The sequence below is a fragment of the Notamacropus eugenii genome, chromosome 1 (genome assembly GCF_028372415.1).
Source record: "Notamacropus eugenii isolate mMacEug1 chromosome 1, mMacEug1.pri_v2, whole genome shotgun sequence".
Lineage (NCBI taxonomy): Eukaryota > Metazoa > Chordata > Mammalia > Diprotodontia > Macropodidae > Notamacropus > Notamacropus eugenii.
In genome coordinates, this window is record NC_092872.1 from 475,420,357 (window position 1) to 475,447,374 (window position 27,018).

Genomic DNA, 27,018 nt, shown 5'->3' on the forward strand with positions numbered 1-27,018 from the left:
GATTTGGACTCATTGGCCTCTAAGATCCCTTCCTGCCCTAAATCTATGTTCCTATGGTGATATCTTCAAGAGCAACAGTAACATCTGTAAGAACTAGGTAGGTTTGGATCACTCACTTTATGACCATGGATAAATCTTGACTTCTCTGAACTTCAGTTTCCTTATCTGTAAAATAAGCATATTCCTTTACCTTCTCTCTTATGACCCTCAAAAATATGTAAACAAAAGCCTATTTTACAAACCTTATCTCACACTCCCTTTTCATACACACAGTCCAGCTTCCTACCCCCACCCCTATTCCTTTCCTCCAAATGCACATTTTCCCCTTGAGCCTTTGATGCCCCACGATCAAGCCAGGGTAAATACCCTCTTTGACATTGAATTCCTACCCTTGCTTTAAAAGCCCAAGTCAAATGCCACTTCTTTCATGAAGTCTTTTCTTCTCCTCCCAATTAGTAAAGACTTTTCCCTCTGAACCTCTCATAATACTGTCTTCCATGTCTCTACTGTAAGTGGACTTAATACATAAAGTTATATATCTTCATTATCTTATTATGTTGTTCTTGTCCCCTGACTAGTATGATTTAAAAAAAAAAACCTTTTAATTTCTGTTGTTTGTCATTCCTTCTCAAAGAGGATCAAGGCCATCAGAAAGGTGATTCACTTGCAAGTGAACTGGATATAAGTGAGGAAGGATTTGTGCAAAATTAACAGCCTCACTTTCACTGCCAGAGCCATCTGGGTCCAATGGAAAGATATAGATCAGGACAACTGGAGATGGTCCTGGATGCAATGGGAGACTTTGGCCTTTCTCTGGCCCAGTAGAGAGGACCATGGGACATCCACAGTTAGCATGCCAAGACCTGGGTGAAAATCCAGCAAAGAGGACTGACAAGGAAAGGTCAGACAGGCAGGAGAACTATTTGAGAGCACTGTTTTGAAAACCTAGAAAAAAGAAGAGATGATTAAGGAGAAAAGGGGCAAAAGCTGCAGTGTCAAGGATAAGGACTGGGGGAAGGCCATTGCATTTAGCAATTAAGAGACTTGGCAACTTTGGAGAGAGCAGTTTGGGTAGAGTGATGAGGTTGGAAGCCATATTGAAGAGAATGAAAGAAAGTGGAGACATCTACTGCAGATGACTTTTTCAAGGGCGTTAGCCATAAAAAAAACAAACAAAAAAACCCAGGAAAAATGTGGGACAATAGTTATTGGGGATACAAGGATCAAGTGCAGTTTTTTGGGGGAAGGGGAAGAAATGGACATGTTTGTAGGCAATAGGGAAGCAGCCAGTGGCAAGTCACATCTCCTTTCTGGACTTCAGTTTGGGCCTGTGGAAAATGAATGGGCTGAATGATCTGATTGCTCAGTTCTCTCCCAACTCTTTGATGCTAAGATTGTAACCTTTGTGTTTTTGTCCCCATATGACAGGCAGAGAACCAGATCCAGAGATAAAGCCACATACCCAAGGTCACAGAATGAATTAGGGACTAAGCTGAGTCTTAAGCAAAGATCTCCTGGCTCTCAGCCCAGTGTTTTTTTTTCCACTAGACCACAATTCACTGACTTGACATAACTGGTTTCCAGGGTATTCTTATCCAAATTGTGCAAATGTGCTTCTGAGAGTTGGGGGGGAGGGGAGCACGAGGGTCAAAGACTTGTCTTTACTCCCTATCAAATACCAATTCCTCTAGATTAAAGGTGCCCAGAGAAAAATAGGGCTACTGAGGTTACAGGTCCCCAGAGATTTCTCCCAAGCTCTCCTAGCTGTGGATGTTCTATAAAATGGGGGTGAAACTAGAGCTAAAGTGGAAGCCCCCTTTCTGATGGGGGTTCTAACATCTTTCCCCGGATCAACTAGGACCCTCCCTACACTGAGCCTGTCAGAGAGAAGGTCAGAAGGGAAGCTGGTGTTCTAGCAGTCAAGGACTAGAAGCATTCTTCAGGCAAGTTACTTCACAAATCACGGTTTTTGCTTTTTTTAACCCATTCTTCTCTAGAACTTCTGCATAGAGGCCTCAGCTGTCAAAGTTGGTAAAGCATCACCTGATCTACTAGTGTAGGTAGGTTTCACTCCCCACTTACAGTCAGCTTAACTGTCTTGCCAGCTTCATTCCTTCCCCCCTCCCCAATTCTGGACTCAACTCTTTGTTCCTGGAAGGAGTGGATCATTTAATTCTCCTAGAGCCCACTTCGGCTCAAACTGACCCTCCCTGATCACCACTTCTCCCAGTTTGCTATCTCTCCATTAGAATGAAAGCTCTTCCAGGACTAGGACTGTCTTTGCTTTTGTGTTTTGTATTTGTGCTTAGCAAAATGCTAAGCATATATTAAATTCTTAACAAAATGCCTTTTCATTTATTTCCCAGGGGCTTGTAGAAGGTCAGAGCTGAAAAGGGGCTTAGAAAACAGCACCACAGCTGGAAGAAAAGGACCTAAGAAGCCACCCAATACAATCCCTCAATTTTATAATTAAAGAAAATAAAGGTCATCCACTTAGACAATGACTTGATCAAGGTCAAAAAGCTAGTGGCAGAGCAGGGCTGGAACCTAAGACTTCTGCCTTTTAAAGCTTGCAGACACATACCATACCCTCTGAAGTTTTCACCCTTGTGGGAATTAGTCTTGCTCACAGGTATTGAAATAATAGCCAAGAAAGTGCTTTGAAAAAGCAAAACAAACAAACAAACAAACAAAAAAACCCAACTCATTACCCAACATCCAGATGAGAGATAATTGGATTTTTACTTTGTTAGAAAGGACTTCAGAAAACCCTGGAGACCCCTTCAAGCTGCTTCCAGTGAAACTGGCTTTTCCCCTTGTTCATGTAAGACATCTCATCTCCTTTCTGAGTGCCTTTAAAAAAAATTATTCTTTATTTATTTTTAGTTTTCAACATTCACTTCCACAAGATTTTGAGTTCCAGATTTTCTCCCCATCTCTCCCCCTCTGAGTGCCTTTTCACACAGGTTGTAGTCCATGCCTGGGATACGTTTCTCATCTCTTCCTCACAGAATCCCTAGTTTCCTTCAAAACCCAGGTAGAAATGAGAGACTTTTCTTGCTTCAATTCTTTTTTGTCCACACTTGGTATTTATTTTGTTCCAACACCAATGTTCATGCCTTCCCTGAAAAAGGAAAGCTCCGTGAGGCCAGGGACCGATTCATTTTGTCTTTGGATCACCAGTGCCTAGCAAAAAGTCGGTGCTTAATACTTAATGATTGATCGGTCCTGGGAGAGAGGGAGGGAGGTGTGTGCCACTTTGTTGTTGCTTCTGGAGAGGACTCCGGGGCGAGCGCTCCCATATTCAGTCTAAGTAGATGGATGCCAATTCCAAGGGTTCGAGATTCTGGACTTGAGTTTTCCCACCAAGGGGTCGGTATTCCAGGGTTTGCCCCGCGATATCCCAGATTTGCTGGTTCCTCATTATAACCGTTTTCCTGTGGCTTACACGGAACAGGTCCCGGCCACGGAGCCCAGCGATTGACCGGGCCGGTGGTTTTCCCTCCCGGGCTCCCAAGGCCAGCGAGCCCGGAGCAGGCGGAGTCGGGGGCGGGGCCGCGGCAGGAAGAGACCAGAGGGAGCCGCGGAGCCGAGTGGGGAGGCCATCCCATCTCTCGGGCTTCGGTGAGCAGCTGTGGGCTAGGCCGGGCCGGACCGGGCCACCGGGCTAGGAGGGCGGGGAAGGAGGCCTCCTGCCTTCGGACCCCTGACCTCCAACCCACCCCCAACGGGCCGGACAGACGGTCGGGTTGAGAGCACTGCAGCCCGCAAGCCGGGTTCCCAGACTCTCGGGGTGAGGGGTCGTCCCAGGGGCGGCCGTCTGGAACCCATCATAACACCGGGCTCCCGGGGAGGGGCAGGGCGGGTGCCAGCCTCTGCTGCCCCTAGACCTTTCTCTGCCTCACTGGGTTCGGAGAACCTGCTCTCCTCTCCCCCACTCTGCAAGCGTTTTCTTCCAGTTATGGGGAGCCCCTCACCCTCACTTCTCGTTAGACTGCGTTTTGACTCCCACTCCCACTCAAATGAGCTGGGCCCGGACTCTGGACTCCGTCCCTTCTCCCCATCCCCTTCTCTCTGGTCTGGGGTATCTCCAGCTTCCAAACAGAACAGACCAGCCGTCTTCCCTTCCCGCTGGCCGCTCCCGCTCTGCCAACCCTCTCACAGCCTCTGCCTCCAGGGTGGGGGACACCATCCCCAAAGTAGAGATCCCTTCTGGCCAGGCTGAGGTCTCCCCCTATTTTTCCTACTGAGCCAGTCTGGGCCCTCGGACCACTCCTCCCCACCCAACCCCCGCCCTCAGCTACAGTCACTCTCTCCGCCTCTCCTTTGAAACACTCCTTACTCCCCCTCCCCGATTCGAACAGACCCCGACTCCCTTCCCTCTGCTAGTGCTTCCCTCTCCGCCTTCTTCATCGATTGCCCTTCACTCCTTTTCCGGGAGAATCTCGAGCCCTCTCCAATTCTCAACCTTCGGGCTAAGGCCTCCTTCCCGGGTCGCTTGTCCCCTCTCCCGTCCCCCCCCCCCCCCCCCCCCGCCCCAACCGTGCGTCCCGATTGCTTTCTCCCAGGGCACCATGGCCTCCCGCCTTCTGCATCGCCTGCGGCACGCCCTGGCCCTAACCGGAGAGGGCTCCGGAGAGCCGGCCCCAGGCGCGGAGGCCGAGGAATTCCCGGAAAGCTCAGAGCTCGAGGAGGATGATACCGAGGGCTTGTCCACACGTCTCAGTGGCACGTTGAGTTTCACCAGCACTGAAGATGATGAGGACGAGGAGGAAGAGGAGGAAAACGCAGATCTCCTGGGATCAGGGGCTGCCCTGGGCCGAAGCCTTAAGAGTCCTGGAGAGGATGGAGCTGGGGAGGATGGAGGCAAGCCCCGGGAAATGAGGGGGGAGGGCAGGCTTTAGCCCCTTGAACTTGACTTTTGTCCCCTCACTTGGTGGGCATTTAAAATCATATGGCTAAATTATCAAGCTTTAGAATAATAGTTTTACATCATTCTTAAAGGGCCAGTTCTGCCTTTGGTCTACTCCCATCTTGGGCCCACCCACAATACATCCCTTTTCACACCACAAGTTTTAGGAAGAGATCTTAAAGATTGGGTAATCTCTATCTTTCCGTTTTCAGAACTCTGCCTCCAGGACCCCGGGACCCAACCTAATAAGTTGGTTGCAGGAAGGGCCCTTAGCCATCATTCAGGCTATCTACCTCATTTTACAAAGAAGGAAACAGGCTCAGAAGGGGCAAGTGATTTGACTAAGAATGCCTAGCTAGCCAGATCAAAGCTCTGACTGGGCCCTATCCCTAAACAGATCGGAGTCCCCCAGCAGATGGTCCCCGAGGCAGTAATCTCTTGACACGACAACTACAGGACTTCTGGAAAAAGTCAAAAAGTAACCTGGTACCCCAGCGGCTGCTCTTTGAAGTGACCAGTGCCAATGTCATCAATGAGCCCCCCTCCAAGTACGTGGTGAGTGAGGCCCGACCTCCACTGGCTGGGTCCTGCTTTTTCCAGTCTGGGTCCTCAAAGCTCTGGAGATCCAGGTGGCTGGCTGTACCCAAAGAAATCTGGAAGATCAAGACTAGTCTTCCTCCCCTCCCCACCCTCACCCCCTCCAATTGAGATATGATATTCCGAAGCCTAGAAGGCCAGAACCTTCCCACACCCATGCAAAGAAAGCTTGCTTGTGCTTGGAAAAAGTAGCCTGAATGGGAGGAAGGGAGGAAGGGAAAGGATTCAGATTGTGATGGTGAAGAGAAACAGTATGTATCAAGAACAGTCAACAGTTTAACAAATGCTTTTTAATTTAATTGAAGTAACTAAGAAAGAAGGATGAGAGCAGCAGCTGGTGGAAGGACTAGTCTGTCCCTTGAGGAGTCACTAGAAGCTAGCTGCTCTGTAGGAAGGAGGAGGGGCTGAAATAGAGGAGATATGAGTGACAGTGAAACTTGACATGGAACTTGGAAACTGAAGGAAGCTAATCCTATAACTTGGCTTATAACTGGTCCTGAAACTTGCCTATCTGTAAGACACACACACGCACACGCACATGCACACGCACACACGCACACACCCACACACCCACCCTCTGGCAGGAATGAGGCCATGGGGACCTCCTCCCACATCTGTAGGTTACCTCCCTTCCATTCTGTTGTTGGTAAACTGGAGAACTCCCACCTGGAGACCTTCCAGCAGCACCCTGTAGATAGGAAGCAGGAACCTGAGGTCAGATCAGTACGAAATGCATCTGGGAGAATAGGGATACAAAGGAATCAAGGGAGAGCTGAGGAACTCATTTGACTCTAAACAACCTTGTGAGATAGGTACTATCCTCATGAGAATGTTTTAGGCAGAATTGAACTCAGGTTCTCAGGACTCAAGTCCCCTGCTCTATCCACTATGTCACCTAACTGCCTCACTAGAATGAAAGACTCAGGGCTGAAGGACCCTTCAGAGGCCATCTAAATACAAACTACTTGGATAGGAGACCTCTATAATATCCCCCCAAAGTGATTATTCACTTGATCTCTAATGTCCCATGCTAAACTGACCTCCAAGAGACAGACATTTTAGTTATCTCCTGAAGCATCCTATTCTCATTTTTGGACAACTCTATTAGGGAATCTTGCTTTATGTCAGTTGGGGAGCCTGCTGCCTCAAGGCCACTTGTGGCCCTCTTGGTCCTCAAGTGTGGCCCTTTGATTCAGTCTGCACTTGAGGACCTAGAGGGCCACATGTGGCCTTGAGGCAGCAGGTTCCCCATGCCTGCTTTATATCATGAGCCTTGCCTATGATCATCCACCTAGTAAATACCAAACCCTAGATTTGAGCCATTGTACACTATATGTGAAAGTGATTTATAAGGCATAAGGCATAAAAATGGGTCTTACATCTGGGAGCTATTTGACTATGATCCGGGATCATGCTACTTCATGTCTACCATTGACTGCTCTTATTACCAGGCTGAGAAAGGGGAAGACTGTAATAAACATTTAAGCACCTGCTTTGTGCCAGGCACTATGCTAAGTCTTTACAAATATTAACTCATTTAATCCTCTCAACTTCCCTGGGAGATAGATACTATTATTATCCCCACTTTTCAGTTGAGGAAACCAAGGCAGTGACTTTTCCAGAATCATCCAACTAGTAGCTGGATTTGAACTCAGGTATTTATGACTCCAGGCCCAGAGCTCTACATTACTACAAGCTACCTGGTTGACTGGGCAGCTTACATGGGTGGAAGACAATTCTATGGCATAGGAGAACCTGAGTTGGCTCTTTACCTTTCCAAGTAAACTCTTAAAGATAAAAAGAACAGACGATTGGAATGTAGTGGCTTGAGGGTCAAAAGAGTAGAGCTGGAGTCCCCGAGTTTTGACACTTCTTAGCAGTGTGACCTGGTGAATTACTTCCTCTCCCTGGGTTCCAGCTTCCCCATCCATGAAGAGCCTGGCAAGACCAGGGATTCTAATGCTTTGGTGCAACAGAACCCCCCTAACCCTGCTCCCCAGCTCTCCCTTTGGCAGGATGGGGAGGTCTTAGAATGTTTTTAAATCCATGAAATACATAAAATTACAACTATCACAATATAAAAAAAAAATCACTGCCTCTTTGGAGGTCTGGACTCTAGGGTTAAGAACTCTTGGATTAAATGGCATTTTCTAGTTCCAAAGACCTAGTGTTCTAGTTCAACGGTGTTAAGAAATCAGGCTTGCTAAGGGGTGAGGGTCCTGAGCTGCCAGCTATGAATCTCATCTCTGTCTCTTTCTCTCTGTGCTGCACTGTGACCCTGGGCAATTCAGAGGAGCCTCAGGTAAGGTGGGTCTCCAGGTCCCCTTGGTACTGGGCCCAAGGTTTCCCTCTTTCCAGGTCCTGTTACTCTATGGGGTGGGAAAGGGGATGATGTGATGAAGCTGCAAGTGAGGGAGGTGGGCAAAGGGAATCTGGTTGGGTAAAGGAGATAATTCCCAAACCAAATGGCTCTTTGGTTCCCCCTTTGCCTCTACAGCTCTACACCATCGCCCTGATAGGCCCTGGGCCTCAGGAACATGCGCCAGCTCAGATTTCCCGGCGCTACTCCGACTTTGAACGACTACATCGGCAACTTCGGCAGCAGTTCCGTGGTCCTATGGCTGCAGTTTCCTTTCCCCGAAAACGTCTACGAAGGAATTTTACTGCTGAGACTATTGCTCGCCGTAGTCGGGCCTTTGAACAATTCCTGGGGCACCTACAGGCTGTGCCCGAGCTTCGTCAGGCACCTGACCTTCAGGACTTCTTCATTCTACCTGAGCTTCGACAGGCACAGAGGCTGACCTGCACTGGCCTCTACCGGGAGGCCCTACGGCTCTGGACTAATGCCTGGCGCTTGCAGACCCAACTGGGCACTCCAGTAGGTGCCCATCGGACGCTGTTGACTCTGGTAGGCCTGGCTGTGTGCCACCAAGAGCTGGAGCAACCCAGTGAGGCTCGACTGAGTTGTGAGCAGGCATTGCAGCTGCTGGGGGCTAGTGATTCCCATCCCCTGCTGGGACCTTTTCTTGAGGCTCATGTTCGCTTGTCTTGGCGGCTTGGCATTGACAAGCGCCAGTCAGAGGCCCAGCTCCAGGCCCTGCAAGAAGCTGGCCTCACCTCCACTCCACCCCCTAGCCTCAAGGAACTGCTCATCAGGGAGGCTCTGGACTAAAAAGGCTTCTTTCCATCCCGACAGTGATGGTGGGTGAAAAACTTTGGGGACAGGGACTGACAGGTAGGTATTCAATAGAGGGTGGTAGGAACTAGAAAGATCATAGGATTCAGAAGAGACCTTAGAGATTTCCTAGTCTAACCTCTCTGGATCAGTTTCCTTCTCATCTAACCTGCCCAATGTTACACAGGGTCGTAAGCAGCAGGTCTCAAAGGTGAACATAGGTTTTTTGCCTTGAGGCCCTCATTTCTTTTCAGTCCCTGTCACCACTTTGCTGTGCCCCTGACTAGCCCTGTGTATCTGTGATCAGACTTACCTGCAGGTGGCAGTGATGGGAATGGAGGAAGTCTGGCATGTTTCTCTACCAAGGAGCAGCAATGGACTCCTCCTGCTCCACCCATTCTCCTTTCCCATCTGACTTTGAGGAACAGTCTCCTCAAAAGGCCAAGAGTAGTGGAGCAACTGCTCTAGCTCAGGGGAATAAAAAGGCTGAATGCTACAAGTGGTACCTGTTTTTATTACGTGCAAAGTGCAAAGAGCCCTCGCCCATAGTTCTTGGTAGAGCAGAATAAGGAATGGATACAAAGACGCTAGGGTAACTTCTTCCTACAGCTTATTCTCCAGCTTTGGCTGCTTCACTCGGATCACGCCCTCCTGGGCACATGTTACGGCCAGGACCCCATCTCGTCGCCATAGACGCCCATGAACCAGCCCTCGAGAGCCACCTGTGTGTGGGTAGGCAAGGAGAATGAGCAACTGGCCTGTACTCAGACCCTTCCTAAACCTCACTATTCTTCACATCAATCACACCAAGAGACCATTTAGGAAAAGACTGGTGGAAGAGTACATTATCCTGTCATTTCTGAGGCTAGAGATGGCAACAAACAGCCTGTTCCTTAACAGTAAGAATAGCTGACATTCATATAGAATCTTTTTTGATCCTTACAACAGTCCTGTATGATATAAAGGCCTATCTATGTACAAGTATTGTCCATGTTTTCAGTGACTTGTCTGTCCTAGATCACATGACTTTTGAAGGGTTATATGAGAAGCAGGTTTTGAACTCAGGCTTCTCCTGGCTCCAAATCCAGTGTTATTTCCTCTCTATACCATGCTGCCTCAACAGCTGATATTGGCTCAAGGTCTCATAAATAGCCCAGTTCTTCCAGTTCAGGACTCTTTCCACCACATGACATTGCCAGCTTTCTCAATAATCCACTACACACCTGAAATCCAGCAATGTCTCTCAGTGTCTTGGGAGCTAAAACTATTTCCAGCCCACATCACCCCTCTTGTGCAAGCAGTTTTATGAGACCCAAATTTGATGCAAAGGAAAAGCCCTGGACTTGAAAGTCAGACGGCCCAGATTAGTAGTTCTGCTATTATCAACTACTGGCATGATCTTGGACAAGTAAGTCACTTCTCTATGATCTTTGGTTTCTTGAAGTTTAAAATGAGAAGGGGTGAGAACTAGATGAATCTCAAAGACTGTTTCCAGCTCTGGATCCTGTGACTTCCTAGCTTTTTCCTCTGGAGGTATCAGTGCCACTTCCCTTCAGAGTGGCTGTGGGGATCACATACAATATTATCAAATGACACAATGGATAGTGTTAGATAAAGTGTGGTGATACTGCTGGAATTCTAAAAGTGCTTTTCCTCAACTTGTTCACAGCCACCCCACTCAGCATTCATCTTTCCAAACAGTCTTAATGGTCTTTAATGGTCTGTGGTTGTTGTTTCCTTCCTTTCCCTCATTTCCTGTCCCCCCCATCCTCCCCAGTTCCTTCCCCCATCCTCTGAACTCACCAGCCCAGGGGCTTTCACATTCATACAGCATCCAGTGGTCAGCTCGGAACGGGGCATGGAACCACATGGAGTGGTCAAGGGAGACCATGAATCGGACCTGGTGGTGGTGATAGTGGGGAAGCAAGGCAGTGCCCAGAAAGGCATAGTCGGATATGTAGGCGGCCACACAGCAATGCATCTTCATGTCTCCTTCCCCTGAAATGGTACCCTTAGCTGGTAAGACTGAGGAAGCCTGAGCTTCTGAACCTCAGGTTCATAGAGGAATGTAGGAGAGGAGAGTGAAGGCAGGTGCTGAGGCATTGCTGTACCATTGCATGGTACATGAGTCAGAAAAGTCAGAAAACCTAGGTTTGAAACAGGCTCTTCTACTTATTACCTATGTGACCTCTGGCAACTTTCTTGACCTTTCTGGGCCTCATTTTCCTCATCTGTACAAGAGTTTCTCCCAACTCTAAATTCTGTGATCTTATAATCACCCCATGAATGTCTACAGTTGAATTGCTGACTTCAGCTGCTTCACCTACCTACTGCCCTTTTGGAGGGGGACATGAATATGGCAAGAAACAGAGATTCTTACCAATGTGGCCCCGAGCTCGAACCCAGAACATCTGCTTGGCCTTCTGTTGGCCCGGCCTGGGTAGATCCACCAGCTTGATTTCAATGGGCACTTCTTTGGCAGCAGTTCGGTTCAATCCTATTTCACACTTCTTTTGTAGTTTAGGGTTGCTGGAAAGAGTGAAAAAGAGGAGTCACTCCATGTCCAATCTATAGAGTTGGAAGGAACATTAGAGATCATCCAGGCCAACTCCTTAATTTTATAGATGAGGAAACAGAGCCCCAGAGAGATGTGATTTGCCCAAAGTCACACAGCTGGTAAGTGGCAGAGCAGATGCATCATCCTTTCATCTCCAAGGCTCAAAAGAGGTCCTGAAGTGTCCCCCTATCCTTTCTTATCCATCCAAAATCAAAGTCATGCAAGACGGATGAGATTTCTTCTGCTTGGCCACAAAAGTCATAACTAGGAAACATGGGCAAAAGCTTCAGAGAAACATTTTGGATATAAAGGAAAAAAAATTCTAACAACCAGAGCAGTCTAACACTAGACTGGAACACAGGAAGTACTGAGTTAGTTACTCATCCCAGGAAGTCAAGTGAGAAGCCTGAAGTTAATAGAACTTACTTTTCAGGTATAAATTCAAAAAGGTGACCTCTGAGAGCCCTTTCAACTCTGAGATTCTGTGGTTAATTATATAATTTCCTCTCTACCTGGCCTTGTGTAAAATCGACAGACAACCTCATAATTACTTCTACCAGTTTTGTGCCTCTCTTGCCCCCACCCAATGAATTACCTTTGTCCTACTTGAATTAAAGCAGCCAGACACACCTGGTATTTTGTACTGCATTTGACAATAATCTAGGTAAGGGAGTACTCTCTGATAATGCAGCCTTTCCTCCTTCACTTAGACTCATTTCTGTTCTTCTCTCAAGGCAGTTCAACTTTACTTAGGGGCAAAAAAGGGCATGAGGTCCTGTCACTTGAAGGCTTCAAGCATACTGGATGAGACAATAGAGGGAATTGCTGTTCAGGTAAGGGATGGATTAGATGACTTCTGAGTCCCTTCTAACAGAGATTCTGAGGTGAGGCTTATCCCATACCTCCCTGAGCCTCAGACTTAAGGAAGCCCCATTTCTCAAAGTCTCATTCACTAACAAGAGTACATGTATAGCATTTTTATACCTTTCCAAAACAAGTTTCCACATTTATAATGTTACCTCTGTCCTATAAAGTAGGGCAGAGGTTATTTCCATTTCATAAGAAACTGAAGACACTGCCTAAGGTCCCAGAGATGAACCATAAGGTTAATCTCCTACCTCCTAGGCCAGCCCTCCCGCTTCCACAGCACAATGCCCCCTCACCGTAAGTATTTGTCAATGAGCTCCTCATAGCTAAGAAGCTCCTCTGGTGGGGGGATGGACGGCATTGAGAACTGGTGCTGTATAGGACTGGGCTGAGTCTGCTGGAATGAAGCCTGGCAGATGAAGATGGCCTTGCCATGCTGCATGGCTTTCACTGAGCGTACAGAGAAACTGGCTCCTGTGCGTGTCCGTTCCACTTGGTACAACACCGGCACCTTTGGGTCCCCTGCAGGGCACAAGGGGGCAGCTAGGTGAGCCTGAGTGCAGCCTCTCCAGCAGAGACCAGGGAGAATCATAGAATGTCCTTGCTGTCAGGAACCTCAGCGCACAATGTTAGCCCTAACAGAGACCTTGGAAACCATTTCTCAGTATAATGAAAAGAGCACTAGATTTGGAATCAGGAGACCTAGGTTCTAGTGCTGGCCTGATGCTTACTAGCTATCTGACCTAGGCAAAGTGATTTTCCCCCCTTAGATTCCTCATCTGTAAAACAGAAAATAGTGCTTACATTACTAACCTTAAAGGGTTGTTGTGAGGATCAAGTTAGATGATGTATGTGAAGTGTTTTGCAAACCATAAGGAGGTACATGGGTATCCAGTTATGATTGATCCTGCTCCTCCTCCCCCAACCCCCATTTTGCAGAGGAGTGAACACAAACCTAGAAAGGAGAAGTGACTTGTCCAACATCACCCAGGCAGTAGCAGTGTGTAGATTAAAACCCAAGTCCCCTGATCCAGGCCAACACTCTTTTTTTTTTATACTTTAATTCCTCACAAAAATAGGTAGCCTACCAATCTCAGGGTCACACATGTACGAATGAAATGCCTGAGGAAATCTTAAGTAACAGTTCTGCAGAATGTGATTCAATGCCTGAATGAGTTAGTGATCATTCGTTCTGCAGTTAATACAAAGGAAGGAGAAGTCAAAGCTCCTTCAGAAACAGCCAACTTTGGCCCCAGTGCTCCCAACTAGCTCCCTACAATATGAAAGTAAGTATGCCTGTATGCATGCTGTAATGGTGGTGATATGAGGAAGTAGGGGATGAAAGGGGAAGGTTACCTGCCCTCACGAAGTAGCAGTGCAAGGAATGAACATGGACATCTTCACTCACAGATTTGGCTGCAGCCACCAAAGCCTGTCCCACAATCTGACCTCCAAAGAGCCTCTGGGTTGTGGGTACCCAGTAATGCCTCCCCCTGTGAAATGAGAAAAATAGAGGGAAAGACCTATAAACACAATTGCTTTAAGGATCATCCAGTCTAATCTCATTTTACAGGAGAGGAAACTAAAGCCCAGAGAGAGGAAGCAACTGTTTTAGATCACACAGAGAGTCAGAAGCTTGTGCTAGAACCCATCATCTCAGTCTGGTTCTCCTTTCACTACAAGGATTAAAGTCCAAGAAAAGTTACTAAGTCCCGTATTGTCTACAATCAATGAACCTTGTCCTCAGATGGAAAAGAGCATCCAGGTTTGGGAACCAGTCCCAGGGAGAGGTGAAGAAAATAGGCAGACAAAAAAATCCAATAAATGTTGATTGAGCGATTACTTATGTGTCTAGCACTGCAGGGAAGGCTGGAACAGGACCTTTTGCCTTCAAGGAAATTTACTCTGAATTCAAGCCTAAACCCTAGATCCTCCAGTCTTCTGACCTCTCAAAAGGAATGCCCTCTAGGGCCACCATTTAAGGACCTAGGCCTCTGGGTCTTTACAAGACAAAAACGGTCTGTGTATGTCACCTCCAGGCCTGGCATGGCCTCGTGGAAAGGGCCCCCGGGAGTGAGGAGAACCGGGCCTCTCTGGAGCTCTCGGTCCATTTCCTTTGGTCTCGAGGCCTTGCACACAGTGCATGCTTAATAGTGGTTGACTGACTGACTGATAAGGATGCTGGCCGACCGGATGACGGCAGCACTGGAGGGAAAGGTCAAGCGGTAAGGGTGAACGGGGAAGGGCTGGGCCACCGGAGCTCCGAGGCCCAGGGCCCCCAGCGCCGGCGCCGAGCAGAGGCTTTTTAGGGCAGCTTACTATCGTGACTCCCTACCTATCGCGAAGGAGTGGGAAGAGAATGAGAGAAGGAAAGCGAACAGAATGGAAGCGGGAGGAAGATCTGCTTGGGGGAGAGGAGGGCGGCTTAGCGGGGTCAAGGACCCGGCGATGCCGCCCCGCCGCCCGCCCTGGTCCTAGCAAGTGGGAGGGGCTCCTGTCGTGATACAGAGGAGACAAGTCGCGATCCTGGGGGTCCGCCGCGGCGCCACTACCTGTACAGATCCTCATCCAGCGGCTCCAGGTTGAGCACGCTGGTGACCAAGACGCTGCGGAGGTCCCCTGAGGGCTCCTCGGAGCTCCCCGATTCCTGCGGGGGTGACATCGCGCTAGCTGCTGCGCCGCAAGGGGGAGACGGCGCAGGCACAGCCGCTCCTGGCCCGGACAGCCGCGGCTCTGAAGTCAGCTCCTGGGCGGGGCTGCGAGGAGCCTTCACCCGCCCACAGAGCTGCCCATCACCCCTTGTTTCCGGGAGAGAAGGGGGCGGGGCCTCCAAATCCGGAAGTTCCCCGGCAGGGCCGCTGGGAGGCGGGAGTCAAATTTTCATTGGTCGCCTCTCCCGTCCATCTCCAGTCATGTTGCTCATGCCTCTTTTTGCAACTGGTTCAGGGAGAAGCCCGTTTGAGGATCTAGCTTATGATTCGGTCTCCCCACGAGGGGGCGGTGCTTAGGGTCTGGATAATAAGCACGGAGGGTCGTCTTCTCCCTCTTCTATTCCACTCCAAGAGCCAGTTTTCATATCTCTTGTAAGACTCATTTGAATCCTGGCTTGAGGGAGGTTTGAGGGGCACCGCCTTAAAGTCAAGTTCTGGGCCACAAGTACCCATAGGGTGCCATACATGGGTCCCTCTACCCTCTCCATTGCCTCTGTGTGACCTCTGACCCCTCCAGTGACCTCTGACCCCTCTGGTATTGCCCCCTCCCCAGGGGCCCATTTGCTCATCCGGGGTGGAGGGTAGCTATGGAACTGGGCAGCCACTTCCAGACCTTTGAGGACTTCAGGGAGTGCTTCAATGCCTACAAGAGGGAGAACAAATACACCTTCCGGCTGAAGGACTGCATCTCCGTCCGCTTCCATAACCTCAACCATGGCACCTCCATCCGTGAGGACGTCACGTAAGAGTGCCTGCCCTGCCTCCCCCGGGCCCGGGTGCAGAGGGTGGGGATGCCAGGGAAGGGCAGCGGGCCGCAGCACCCCTCCCGTGCCGGCCATGGTGCCACACACCTAGGTGTCGCGGGATCGAGGGCGTGATGCTTGGACTTCCGGTAGGCCACGCTCAGTTTGTGGAAGGGCCGAGAGGTGAAAGTGACCACGGTCCTACGGCTGTTGAGATGGAGGGCTGGGCTTTCCGACCGCAGACCTATTGTTCTCTCCCTTGCACCGCACGGCGTAACTCCCTTGTTCTATCACCTGCTGTGGCTCCCTCTGACCTACCAAATGATATACGGAACCTCACTCCAATGAACTGTGTACTATTTTAGTTCGTTCTACTCCCTCCCAGGTATCCTAGAGTAGACAGAGACAGCGTGATAGGGTGGATAGACTACTGGACTTGTAATCAGGAAGACCTGAGCTTCTATTCTGCTCCAGGTACTAATTGCCTTGAACAAGGCAGTGAACCTCTCTGAGCCTCCGTGTTCCCATCTGTAAAATGAGGATAAGACTGTCACCTATCTCAAGGTTGTTGAGGTGAAATACCGTGTGTGTGTATCTATATATATGTGAATTATTTTTATTAGCCAGAGTAGGTCACTAGCTTTTCTGTAGGTGGTGAGTTCAACTGTCCTCAGACTCTCTAGCTGTGTGACTTTGGAGAAGTCATTTAACTTCTCTCTCAGTTTTCTCTACTGTAAAATGGGGATAATAATAGCACCTACTTCATAGAGTTGTTGTGAGGCTCCAATGAGAGTATTTGTAAAATGCTGACCACAGTGCCAGGGAAATAGTAGGTACTATATAAATGCTAGCTGTTATTATCTCATCCTGCCTACTCCCAGTTCAAGCAACTCATGCCCTTGTGCCTAGAATAGAGGTTCCCAAACTTATTTGACCTGCCGCCCCCTTTTCAAAAAAAAGAAAAACTACCCAGCACCCTGCTAGAAATCTTTCTTTAACCTTTTAAAAAAAATTTGCATCATTTCAAAAACACATTTTATATATATATTTTTAAATGATGCATCTTAAATTTAATAAATTATTGTAAATTTTATTAGGGGTTTTCTTACACTGAAATTTTGTTGATGCAATATTGCATCATGTATGGTATTGTATATAAACAAGTCATTTTACACACATATTGTTGTCAGTGCATGCTGGACTTCCTGCCAATTCCCAAGAAGCTCACCTGCCAGCACTTTCTTGTTAAGACCTGTTGGCAGACTTCACCACTGATCAATTATAACTTGCATTTTGTGTATTTATTTAGAAAATAATTTAATCACTACCACTTTAACTCTGTTATACAACAGATGAAACATGTATGAATGGTTTTTCAAAATTTTCTTTTTCCTTAAGCTCCAGTCATTGACCCTTTATTTCTGTTCACTGCTCCTAATTACACTCCAGGCTGCTATTGCCCCCTGCCCTCTAGGAGACAGTAGCACCCACTTTGGGAACCTGTGGCCTAGAATGTACTCTTTTTGTATCTTTGACTGTTGAAATTATATTTATTCAAGACCCACTTCAGGTCCCACTCGTCATGAAGACCTTCCCTTATTTGCACACATAATACACCTCGATAGCTGTCCCCTACTGTGATTTGGCTATAAATTTGCTTAATAATTATCCAGTTGACTTGGAATTTAACAGTCACTATCCTAATGCAATTCTCTTATAATAAAATCAACCAAATATTTTTTCTCCACTTAAGAGATGAGGAAACTGAGACCCAAAGAAAGGGAAAAACTTGGCTCAAACATAAGTCGGTGTCCCAATTGGGACTTGAACTGAGGCCTCCTGACTTCACATCCCAGTCTCTTAGCATGATAAAGTACTGTATCTCACTTACATATCAATTTTGGTATCCTCAGATCAACCATATCACATCAAAAGATCTCACTTTTCTTCTCTGTAAAATGAGGTTGCTAGAGCAAGTGACCAGTAAGATCCTTTCTAGGTCTGAATCTATGATCCAGTGAATTCTTTACTAAGTATCTACTAGGCACTCTGCACTGTGATTTAGCACAATATGAATGAAATAATCTATACAGTGTCTGTCCTAAGGGCCAAATGAATTGCACACTGTCATGGCTGTTTTGTCATCTGTAAGGTAGAATAACACTTCTACTAATGATATCATCAGGCTATTGTGAGGAAATTACCTTGTAAAGTAGTGTAGAAATATGACTCATTATACTTCCTTACAATGATGGGAGCATATTACTGTTTGTAAACCATTTCTTCATACATGATTTCATTCAGCCTCTTAAAAAATGTTATATGTAGGGCAGAGATTATTATCCCCATTTAACTAGGCAAAAGAAAAGGCTGAGAAAAGCCCAATGACTTGCCCAAATGAGTGTTGAAGCCACAAAGAAAATCCATGCCTTCTGTGTTCTACTTCAGTATTCTTTAAATCATACTAGTCGTATGTTAGGGAAAAATAGGAAGAAACATACAAGGTGAATCAGCAAGAAGAAAAATTGTTGATTAATGCAAGGAAGTAGACTGCACTCATAATTGTGGCAAGTAGTTTAATGGGAGAACTTCTAGTCCAAGGGTTCTTGGCTTTGTCAAGTAGGTAGACTCCTTTTGTTAATGTTGTAGACCCCTATTTTTACTACCATTATTATCCATTGATAAAAAGAAAAGAAAACTCCTTAGTACTTTAAAAATAATTTGGGTTTTATTCTTCACAAATCTCTCTGTACATTTGAAAGCTAGAAATACATATACAAAATAATCCTATTCCTGAAGGTGGTGTTGGCTTACTGGTTACATTCATTTAGTGGAGTTTTCTATTGAGACTACTGTTGCTGTTTTGCAACTTTCTGAGACTGGCAGCTTGATTGAAGTGATGAAAATTCAAATCTTAGATCAAGTTGCACATTCAGCTTGTTTCATTATTTAGATATCAGTGCAACAAATGCAGAAAATCCACTTATACAAACAACTTCAAAAATATCAGATACTATACCGCTTGATCAATCAGAAAGAACATACAGCCAGAAGTCACTTGGGTACTTTCGTGCAAAGGTTGATTTTAAAGAAATATTTTTTTCCTTTTGGCCATAAATGAAGACTCAATGACATAAATTTCTAAACATGAGGCTTACTGTTTGCCCTACGTATTTTGTTGGAACTACATACGTATCTGAGTAATGGTGCTTGGAGACACTTGGGTTCCCAGGCCTTTCAGTCAATTATTCTGTGGTCCCCCACAGGTTGGGGAGCTCTGTTCTACTCAGTCGAGCCCCTTTCCTCACTTTTATTTTTGAGGAACCTGAGGCTCAGAGGAAGCAATTGACTTGCTCAAGGTTATAAACTAGTAAGTTAAAGAGCCAAGACTTGGACCCAGCCTTCCAGAATTGAGTCCAGTGTTCTTTGCACTCTTATCTTAAAACATTGTCCATAAGCTTAGGGAAACTCAATCCAATTGAAACAATGATATTAATATAGGAATACTGAAAAGAAATAACATGAATTAGTAGTGTCACCTAAGAATCCAGGGAGTGATAAAAGAATGGCAGACTGGTTATGGGGCCTCTATTGTAAATTAACCATGAGATTAAAAAGGTTCTAGGTTAGAACTATAGTATTTAGGATTGCAGGAATACCCCCTCCCTCTCCAACACTCACTCCATTTTTCTAAGCTAATAAGGAACAGAGTTGAGATTCAAGACCAGTGCCTGACCATTTTTTCCCCCCATTATATCACACTGTGCATTGGGAATGGAAAGGGGGAAGATGGGGGGAGGGGAGTTATAGGAAGAATCTTTAGAATGTGATGACAGACTTGACTATAGGAGATGGAAGGAGGAAGGGGAATTGAATGTTGTAGAATATTAGAGCTGGTTAGAAACATCATACATAGAATGCTAGAGCTAGAAGGCACTTTAATGATCATCTATTCCAGCTCCATCAGTTTAAGGAGAAATGAAGCCTAAAGAGGGGAAGAGACTTAGCACTTATTATATGTTTTTTAAAAAATTACCAGGTAGTATCTCTCTTGTCTAACAGAGTCACATGATTTATTAGTGGCAAACAATTCCAAGGTTTTTAGTCTAAGTCAAGGAGAATAGCAGTGTCCTTGACAAAAAGAGATCTTAGAAGGAGCCTTCTTGAGGCAAGCTTGATCAATAATTTTGAGCATTGCTTCCTGGCTTTACCAAAACCATGTAGGCTTTTTTATAGCCTGATCTACTGTGTAGCTGTCCATAACTGTATCAATAGGAGATGCAGGCATCTTTCAGCTCTTGCTTCCTCCACCCTAGTGATGCCAACCCAGGCACATCCTGTTTTTCTTAGTTTTGTTTACAGAGTAGCAAGACCAGGTAGGCTCAAGCCCTGCCCTGCTGAGTGTCTACAAATGGGAGGGTAAAATACCTTGACTTTCATTGTAAGCAGCTAAGAATTTATGTGGTAATATACTCCCAAGGAGGGAGTATGTGGTCAGTTCCACCCACCAATTAGTCTTTAATTCAGAGTTGCAGGGGACCTCGGTTCTTCTTGTTTAACCTGTACCCAAACAGGAATCCTTTCTACCCCATCCCTGACCTCCACCTGAAGGCTTCAAGTGAGGAAGGAATTAACTGCTTGCTAAGGCACTGCATCCTACTCTTTGACAATAAATTCAAGTGGATCTGTGACTCTCTCAGGAGTTCACTACAGGGGTCCATCTAACATGGTGGGGATCTTTCTTACCTTCTCTTGATATCACACGGTTACCATTGGTTATTCTTTGTCATTACTATGTGACTATTCTATTTTCTTTTTCAATCTTATATTGCTTTTATGACATTCTTGACTTTGCTTCTCCTTTTAATTCCATGTCCATGATATATTGCTGCTTACCCAACCTTACCAGGAACCTTTCTGTTGCCTTCTGGGTGATCCTCATTTGCATTCTTCAGAGATGGCAGAGTTCAGTGACTGGAAGCCCATACAACAGTACTAGAAGAATATTGGAATAAAAAAGATAGGCTTTTGTTCCAGGGGTCATTAGAAGAACTTTCCAGTTTCCCCAAAGTAAATAACCTACTCTTCTATTTTCAATTCTGGGCCCAACTTAAGGTCCATTTGTGATGTCTGTCCAAGATATAGGATCATAGATTTAGAGCTGTCAGGGATGTTAAAGGCCTTTCTTCAAACCCAACCTCTTCATTTTACAGGTGAATAAACTGAGAGACCAAGATATTAAATGCCTTACCCAGGCCACATACCTGGTAAATGGCTGAGAGAAGATTTGAACCCAGATCTTTCTGACTTGATTCCAAGTTAAATGATATATCCTTTATATATTGCTTCTCTGTGTGCATATGTGTATTCATAAATACACTGATGGATGAGCTTTGTGCATCCAACTAAATTGTTGAACTCTGTCTCTCTGCAGTTGATCCTTATTGTTTCTAGTTCTGCCACCTAGGGCCAAATACAACAATTCTCATTCTAATCCTGTACTTTCCCCATAGCTGTCTTCCATTTCTGGTATGTCCTTCCTTGTCTCCACCTCTTGGCTTCCTTGTTTTCTTTCAAAACTTAGCTCAAATCCCACCTTCTACAAGAGGCCTCATCCCCCTCAATGCTAGTGTCTTCTCTCTGAGATTACATCACATTTACCCTGTATCTTTTGTATATTGTCTCCCCCATTAGATTGTGAGAGGGGAGAATAGGTTGGGGTGGAATTTCTTGGGTTTGTCTGTTTGGTTTGGTTTTTTTTTTGCTTTTCTAAAGGAAAGTACAAAAGAAATATATTTTAATTTCTAAAGCCTGAGTTCAGATATATGGTTGCACAGTGATTAGTAAATGATAAATGAAAGTCATCAATGCCTGTGAAAACTGCTTCTTGAAACCTTTGAAAAGAAAGAGAATATTAATTCAGCCAGCATTTATTGAATGCCTGTAATGTACCCCTTTGTTAGCTGCTACAGAGGATGATTAAGATATAGTTTGTGTGTTCAGGGTATGTTTAGTCTAACAGGAAGGATAATAACACAGTACAATAAAATAAATATGCAGTAAGTAATTATAGTAAAGTATGGTCTATAATAAGCATTAGACAGGGAGAAAGTGCTGTGTAAAAAGTAAAAAGATTTCTTAACTGAACTGTTCAAGAAAAGCTTCCTAGGAGAGTAAGTGTTGGAACTACAACTTGAAAGATGGGTAACATTTCAACAGAGTTGGGAAGAGAGTGCCTTAGTCACAGAAAACAGAACAGCCAAGGGCACGAAGGTGGGAAAGGGCTAGATATCGTAAAGGGTGACAAGTAGAGAGCATCTGTGTGATTTTATTCGTAACTTCATTCTCACTTTTGTGTTAGCAACGCAGTACATTGCAGGCTAGTGAGAGACATGATGGATGAAAGTTTGTGCAGCGGCTGGTATTATATTAGGCACTTCGCTGGTCTCATTCACCCTATCTCTGTAAAGATGGTTCCCTGTAAAGATGGTTCCTTAAATTCGTTGTATATTTTAATTGTTTTCCCTGAAAACTCAAGTTTTGTATTTCAGTTATGCCCCCCAAAAGTAGTACAAGTCCTTTGGGCAACTAACCTCAAGTGTGCAAAATCAGTGATGACGCTTAGTGAGGAAATAAAGGTGTTAGATAAACTCCTTGCCAGAATGTCTACGGCCAATGTCAGTCCTGAGTTTGGTGTTAATGAATCAGTGATTCGTTACATCCACAAAAAGGAAGAAAGTATTTATGGTACTGTAGATTTCATGTGTTATAGAAAGAGAATATTGTCTGAAATCAGTGATTTGTTTTGTTTTGAATGAGATATTAAGCATAAAACATCACAATTCTGGGGAACTACTAGCAAGAAAAATGTTTTGCATATTACCAGTTTTACTTTGTGTATTGCATCTTATAGGTTACTATGTTAGGAAGAGTACATATTATCCAAATTGATGTTTTGTTACAAAGAATTGTATGTAGAAAAGTGAATTTTCAGCAATCTCTAGTGAGAGATTACTGTTGGGTTTTTTTAATTATAAAAGGGAAGATGACAGTTTTTGGTGGTCACCAGAGCCTAATCCCCTTTTTCCCAGAGGTTCAAGTTGTTTTAGTTTTGCACCATTTGCCAGCAACATTACCCCTGGGAAAGTTGAGGATTGACTATATTGCAGGTTAGTGAGGACAATGTAACTTAAGGGATATAGTAAGAAAAGGTGGAAAATGTAGAGGTTCCTATGTAATAGAAGACCTTGAATACCAAGCTATGGAATTTGGATTTAGTCCTCTTTATGAAGAAAAATACATGAAAAGTCAAAGAATGAAACAATAATGCAAGATATCACAAGGCAATGTATGATTAAGTTATAACAAGTGCCCTTAATTCACAAAAATGGAGAGACTGTTGTGGCAAAGGCATTTATTTTCTAGGGGCATGGTACTTAAATAACTAAATAGGTAATATAGGTGGGAAAGGGGGTTTCTAGAATGAAGATTGGGACTCTCGGTAGCTATTGTTTATTATAAAAACCTCTTCCATATCTGGAGAGAGAAAGTGGTGACTCCAGAGGGAAAAGAATGAGAGAAATAGGCAAATAATGAATTGCATTGATCATAGTGCCCTACCTGATGCATGTTTCTTGATTCGATGCTTCCCTGCTTTGAATCCTTCAGTAGCTGCAGATTAGAAGAGAGTGAATAAAAGGATCCCATACAAAGTAGGAGGCTAAGAATTGCTATATTCTGCACAATGTATAGCATAAGGCATGGATAGGCTGGGATCTGTACTATCAAAAGAAATAAGATCCACTGAAATTTACAGATGAAAAAGCTTCAGGTCTAAATGGTAAAGTGACTTCTCCACAGTCACAGAGCTAATTGTTATCAGAGCTGTGACTTCAAACTGGTTTGGCCTCTTTGGAAGGGTTGCAAGGGAAATAAATCAGAAATTCAAGTACTTGGCCAAGTTTTAGAAGACAGAACCAGAATCAATGGGCAGGAGTTAAAAGGAGGGAGATTTTAGCTTCTTAGAAAAGAAAACCACCCTTTCAATTAGAGTTGTCCCAAAATAGAATCGTCTGCCTCGGGAGGAAGTGAGCTCCTTTCTACTAGAGGTCTATGAACTATTTAACTATCTGAAAGTGATGATGTAAAAGATCATTCAGATTTGGATAGGAGGTGACCTCAGTGACCTCTGAAGTCTTTCCTGCTCAAAGTTTCTAGAATTCTTTCCATGATAACACACTGGGTCCTGCTAATGGGAAGAGCATTGGACTTTACTTCTCTGTTCCTGAGTTGTTTTATTGGGAGGGGTGGGGTAGTGGGGAAGCTTAGATCTCCAAAGTCTAGCTCTTAGCCTTCTGTACCATAACTGTGAATTCAACCATTTGTTTATACCTTCTTGCAGTGGCACCAAGCCTACACCTGAGCTTTGCCCTCTCTCTTTCTTTCATGTTGCTTGATGGGGCTTCTTCAGTTTTTAGACTGTACTCCTGGGATTCCCTAGGATGTTGCATACTGGGTCTTTAGACTTAAGGAAATCTAACCTAGCATTACATCATCTTTATTGTTCTCCTCTTTTTTCCTCAGGTATATGCAGGTGAAATTTGTTTGTACCCGAGCCCAATCATACAGAAAGCAGAATGTGGAGCCCAGCATGTGCCCAGCATACATAGTCCTGAAGTATGTTGAGGAATTAGACAGACTGTTTATCAGTGAACTGAACACCCAGCACATCCACATTAAAAGCAGAGCTGTTACTGTCCCACAAGCTGATTCCTCTCCTGGACAAATTGCCTCAGAATCATGTAAGAACTTCCAGGCAGACCCCTCTGGCAAATTGAAGTCAAAACTATGGAGGATGGAATCCCAGCATGGGAAGAACATCTCTAAGGACACCGGGATGGCAAAGAAATCCTTAGTTGAGTCCTCCTCTTTCCCCCGTGAGGGTCCTGTGCTTCCTGAGCTGAGACAACAGGGCCTCACCTCTTTGGACCTGGCTCACGTGGCAGAAGTGATGAAGAATTTCCTTAAGGCAGACATGGGATCCGTGGCATCTCTCAGTGTGGGCAGCAACCAACACCTTGACAGATTCAGCTTCCAGAGCAGCAAGATGCAGGACTTTTTTGTTCGCTTCCCGGAGAACCTCTTGCTACACCGGGTTGAAAATGCATGTGGCCACGTGCTTTATGCCTTCCTGGTAGAAAGCAAGGAGCGGGAAGGACGGGTGGTACACTTTGCGGTGCTCAGGGAAGACACGTCTTCCTCTGTCGCCAAGATGCTGAGTGTCTTTACTGATTTCAATTCTGACTGGTCCAAGGTCAGGGTCATCTTTGTGGAACCATGCTTCCAGCACCGAGATGTGGTGCAGGAGCTGTTCCCATTAGCTCGTGTGCTTCTCTCCATCTACCACACGGCCCGCTTCCTTGAGAAAAGGCTGCAGAGGAGCCGGGCCAGTCAGTCCTTCAAGCACCTGATGAAGGAGGTTTTACGGGAAGCAGTATTTGTTGCCTCAGGCCCTGGCCTACAGAAACTCTCTAGGATGGCAGAGATCCTCCTAGACAAGGACCTCTATAGCTACCTGCAGGTCCACTGGTTCTCTTGTGAGCTGCTTTGGTATATGCATGCCAGGAAGGGTCTTCATGCCTGTAGTACCTACATGGACAGTCTTGACCTGGTTACCAGTAAAGTATCTAGTCTCTTCAGGGAACAGCAATCCCTGGTGGGCTGCATTTTGCGTTTTGTAGATTATGTTGACTTTTTCAACACTAAACGACCGAAGAACCGACCCCAACCTCTCCCTAGTGGGGGGAGAGCTAAGCCAAAGGGTTATATTCCTTTGAGACCTAAGGAAGCCACAGATAGTTATGTATCGAACCTGTCTAAGACATCCAGGCTTCGTAATGAAGCCACTCCCCTGTATCCTCAGCAGCAGCCACAGCAAAAGCCACAAATGCAACAGGCCTTTTGGAGTGACATGCTAGAGGCCTTGCACAAGAATGGCTCTGAGCTTGCCTACCAACTCTGCCATCATGAGTGGGAGATTGTGCAGAATTCTACCCAGCTGGTAGAAGTGACTAGCTGTACAGCAGAGGTCCAGTTGCTGGAGAATTCCCACCAGGTTAGCAAGGATGGGTGCACTTGCAGCTGCTCCTTCCAGCAACGCTATCACTTACCATGCCGCCACATCCTTGCTATGCTCCACACCAACCAGAAGCCTGTGGGGGAGGCCATGGTGTGTAGGCGGTGGCAGAGGCGGTACCAGCACCTCCTTGGACCCCAGGGGGAGCTTCAGGACCCTATCAAAGACTTGAACATCAACCAGGCTTGGGAAGAGGGTAGAGGGGATGTGATCCAGAACCTCAGTAGGGAATTGGCCAATCTGCTGATGCAGAGTGAAGGGGCAGAGTTGGAGGAACGCTGCTGCACGCTGGGGAAGATTGTGGACATATGGGCTGAGCCTTGTGAGCTGACAGAGATTGATGAACAATTGGGAGACTACAGCGATGTAGGGCATCTCCCTTTTCTCTGGGTAAAGCAGGAGGAAATGGAGAGGCTCCCTCGATCTGGGACCACAGTACTCCTAGACTGAGGCACCTAATAAAGCCAAAGACTTAGAAGGCAGAACAGGAGTGGGACTAGCACACCCCCAAGACCCTTCCTTCTTTTGTTTTGTTCGTCCCCATCTCATCCCAGGCAGGGCTAATGGTGAATTGAGGGATGAGACTGTACTTGTGTCCTCAGCTGGTCAGTACCACTCGTGTATCTGTGCCCTTATACCTGTGACTAGTACAATTGGGTTGGCCGTCAGGTTAGGAAAGGGCCTAAATGCCCTATTCCTTTTCTTGGCATCCTTCTTGTCCCAAAGGCTGAATGTGTTCAAACACATTGTGTTCATGTCAGAGGTCTCTGGCATGGGAGAGCTCCTACCCACTCTGAGGCTGAGACTTCCTTTCTTCAGAATAGATCTAGTCAGGATATAGCAAGGGAGCTGTTCAGGAAAGAAGGGAGAAAAGGTAGTTTCTTGATGTTGCTGCTATACACAGAGATTGTTACTTGTTTTCTTTGCAATATTAATAAAAGTTGTTTGGTTGTTTTTTTTTAAAATAACCTGTTCATTTGCTTTATGTATAGAACTGCGTCTCTTGGAGAGAAACAAGGAGGAGCCTTGTTATTATTAAATTAGTATTCAACTTAACTTTAATTTGAATTTAAAAGAATCTACCTCCTAGTCAACAGCTGTTATCCATTAGAACTGACCAGAACTGAATTACAAATAACAAGTCACTCACACTATGGCACTTGACATGTTGATGCAAAAGGTATGCCGCTCCTTTTCATATGAATTAGAATATCATTGGATCTTAGAGCAGAAAGAATTGTATAGACTGAAATCAGTGTCTAACTTGAAGATTCATTTGGTGGAGTAGAAAAGACCTGGGTCCTTTTCTTAACTTTGACAC

General features: G+C 45.7%; 3 protein-coding genes across 5 annotated transcripts; 2 read left to right on the forward strand and 1 right to left on the reverse strand.

Moving 5' to 3' along the window:
- The first annotated feature begins 3,442 nt into the window (after positions 1–3,442).
- On the forward strand, positions 3,443–9,183 carry SNX21 (sorting nexin family member 21). 2 transcript variants are annotated; one of them, XM_072632358.1, is made up of 4 exons: positions 3,443–3,624; positions 4,569–4,866; positions 5,310–5,467; positions 8,007–9,183. In XM_072632358.1, the coding sequence occupies exons 2-4, from the start codon at positions 4,575–4,577 to the stop codon at positions 8,679–8,681; spliced, it is 1,125 nt and encodes a 374-aa protein (XP_072488459.1). In that variant the 5' UTR covers positions 3,443–3,624; positions 4,569–4,574; the 3' UTR covers positions 8,682–9,183. The 2 variants fall into 2 exon arrangements, with proteins under 2 accessions (XP_072488459.1, XP_072488458.1); XM_072632357.1 differs by having other exon boundaries at positions 3,568–3,793.
- On the reverse strand, positions 5,785–14,920 carry ACOT8 (acyl-CoA thioesterase 8). 2 transcript variants are annotated; one of them, XR_011972202.1, is made up of 7 exons: positions 14,661–14,909; positions 13,465–13,601; positions 12,405–12,630; positions 11,065–11,213; positions 10,488–10,682; positions 9,191–9,406; positions 5,785–6,197 (listed from the first exon to the last, which is right to left on the reverse strand). XR_011972202.1 is itself a non-coding variant. In XM_072632359.1 (6 exons), the coding sequence occupies exons 1-6, from the start codon at positions 14,768–14,770 to the stop codon at positions 9,288–9,290; spliced, it is 936 nt and encodes a 311-aa protein (XP_072488460.1). In that variant the 5' UTR covers positions 14,771–14,920; the 3' UTR covers positions 9,179–9,287. The 2 variants fall into 2 exon arrangements, 1 of the variants encoding a protein (XP_072488460.1); XM_072632359.1 differs by lacking the exon at positions 5,785–6,197 and having other exon boundaries at positions 9,179–9,406; positions 14,661–14,920.
- Positions 14,921–15,107: 187 nt separating this feature from the next.
- Positions 15,108–26,662, forward strand: ZSWIM3 (zinc finger SWIM-type containing 3). Its single transcript, XM_072632348.1, has 2 exons — positions 15,108–15,561; positions 24,146–26,662. Exons 1-2 carry the CDS (start codon positions 15,407–15,409, stop codon positions 26,145–26,147), a joined length of 2,157 nt encoding a protein of 718 aa, XP_072488449.1. The 5' UTR covers positions 15,108–15,406; the 3' UTR covers positions 26,148–26,662.
- Positions 26,663–27,018: the final 356 nt, after the last annotated feature.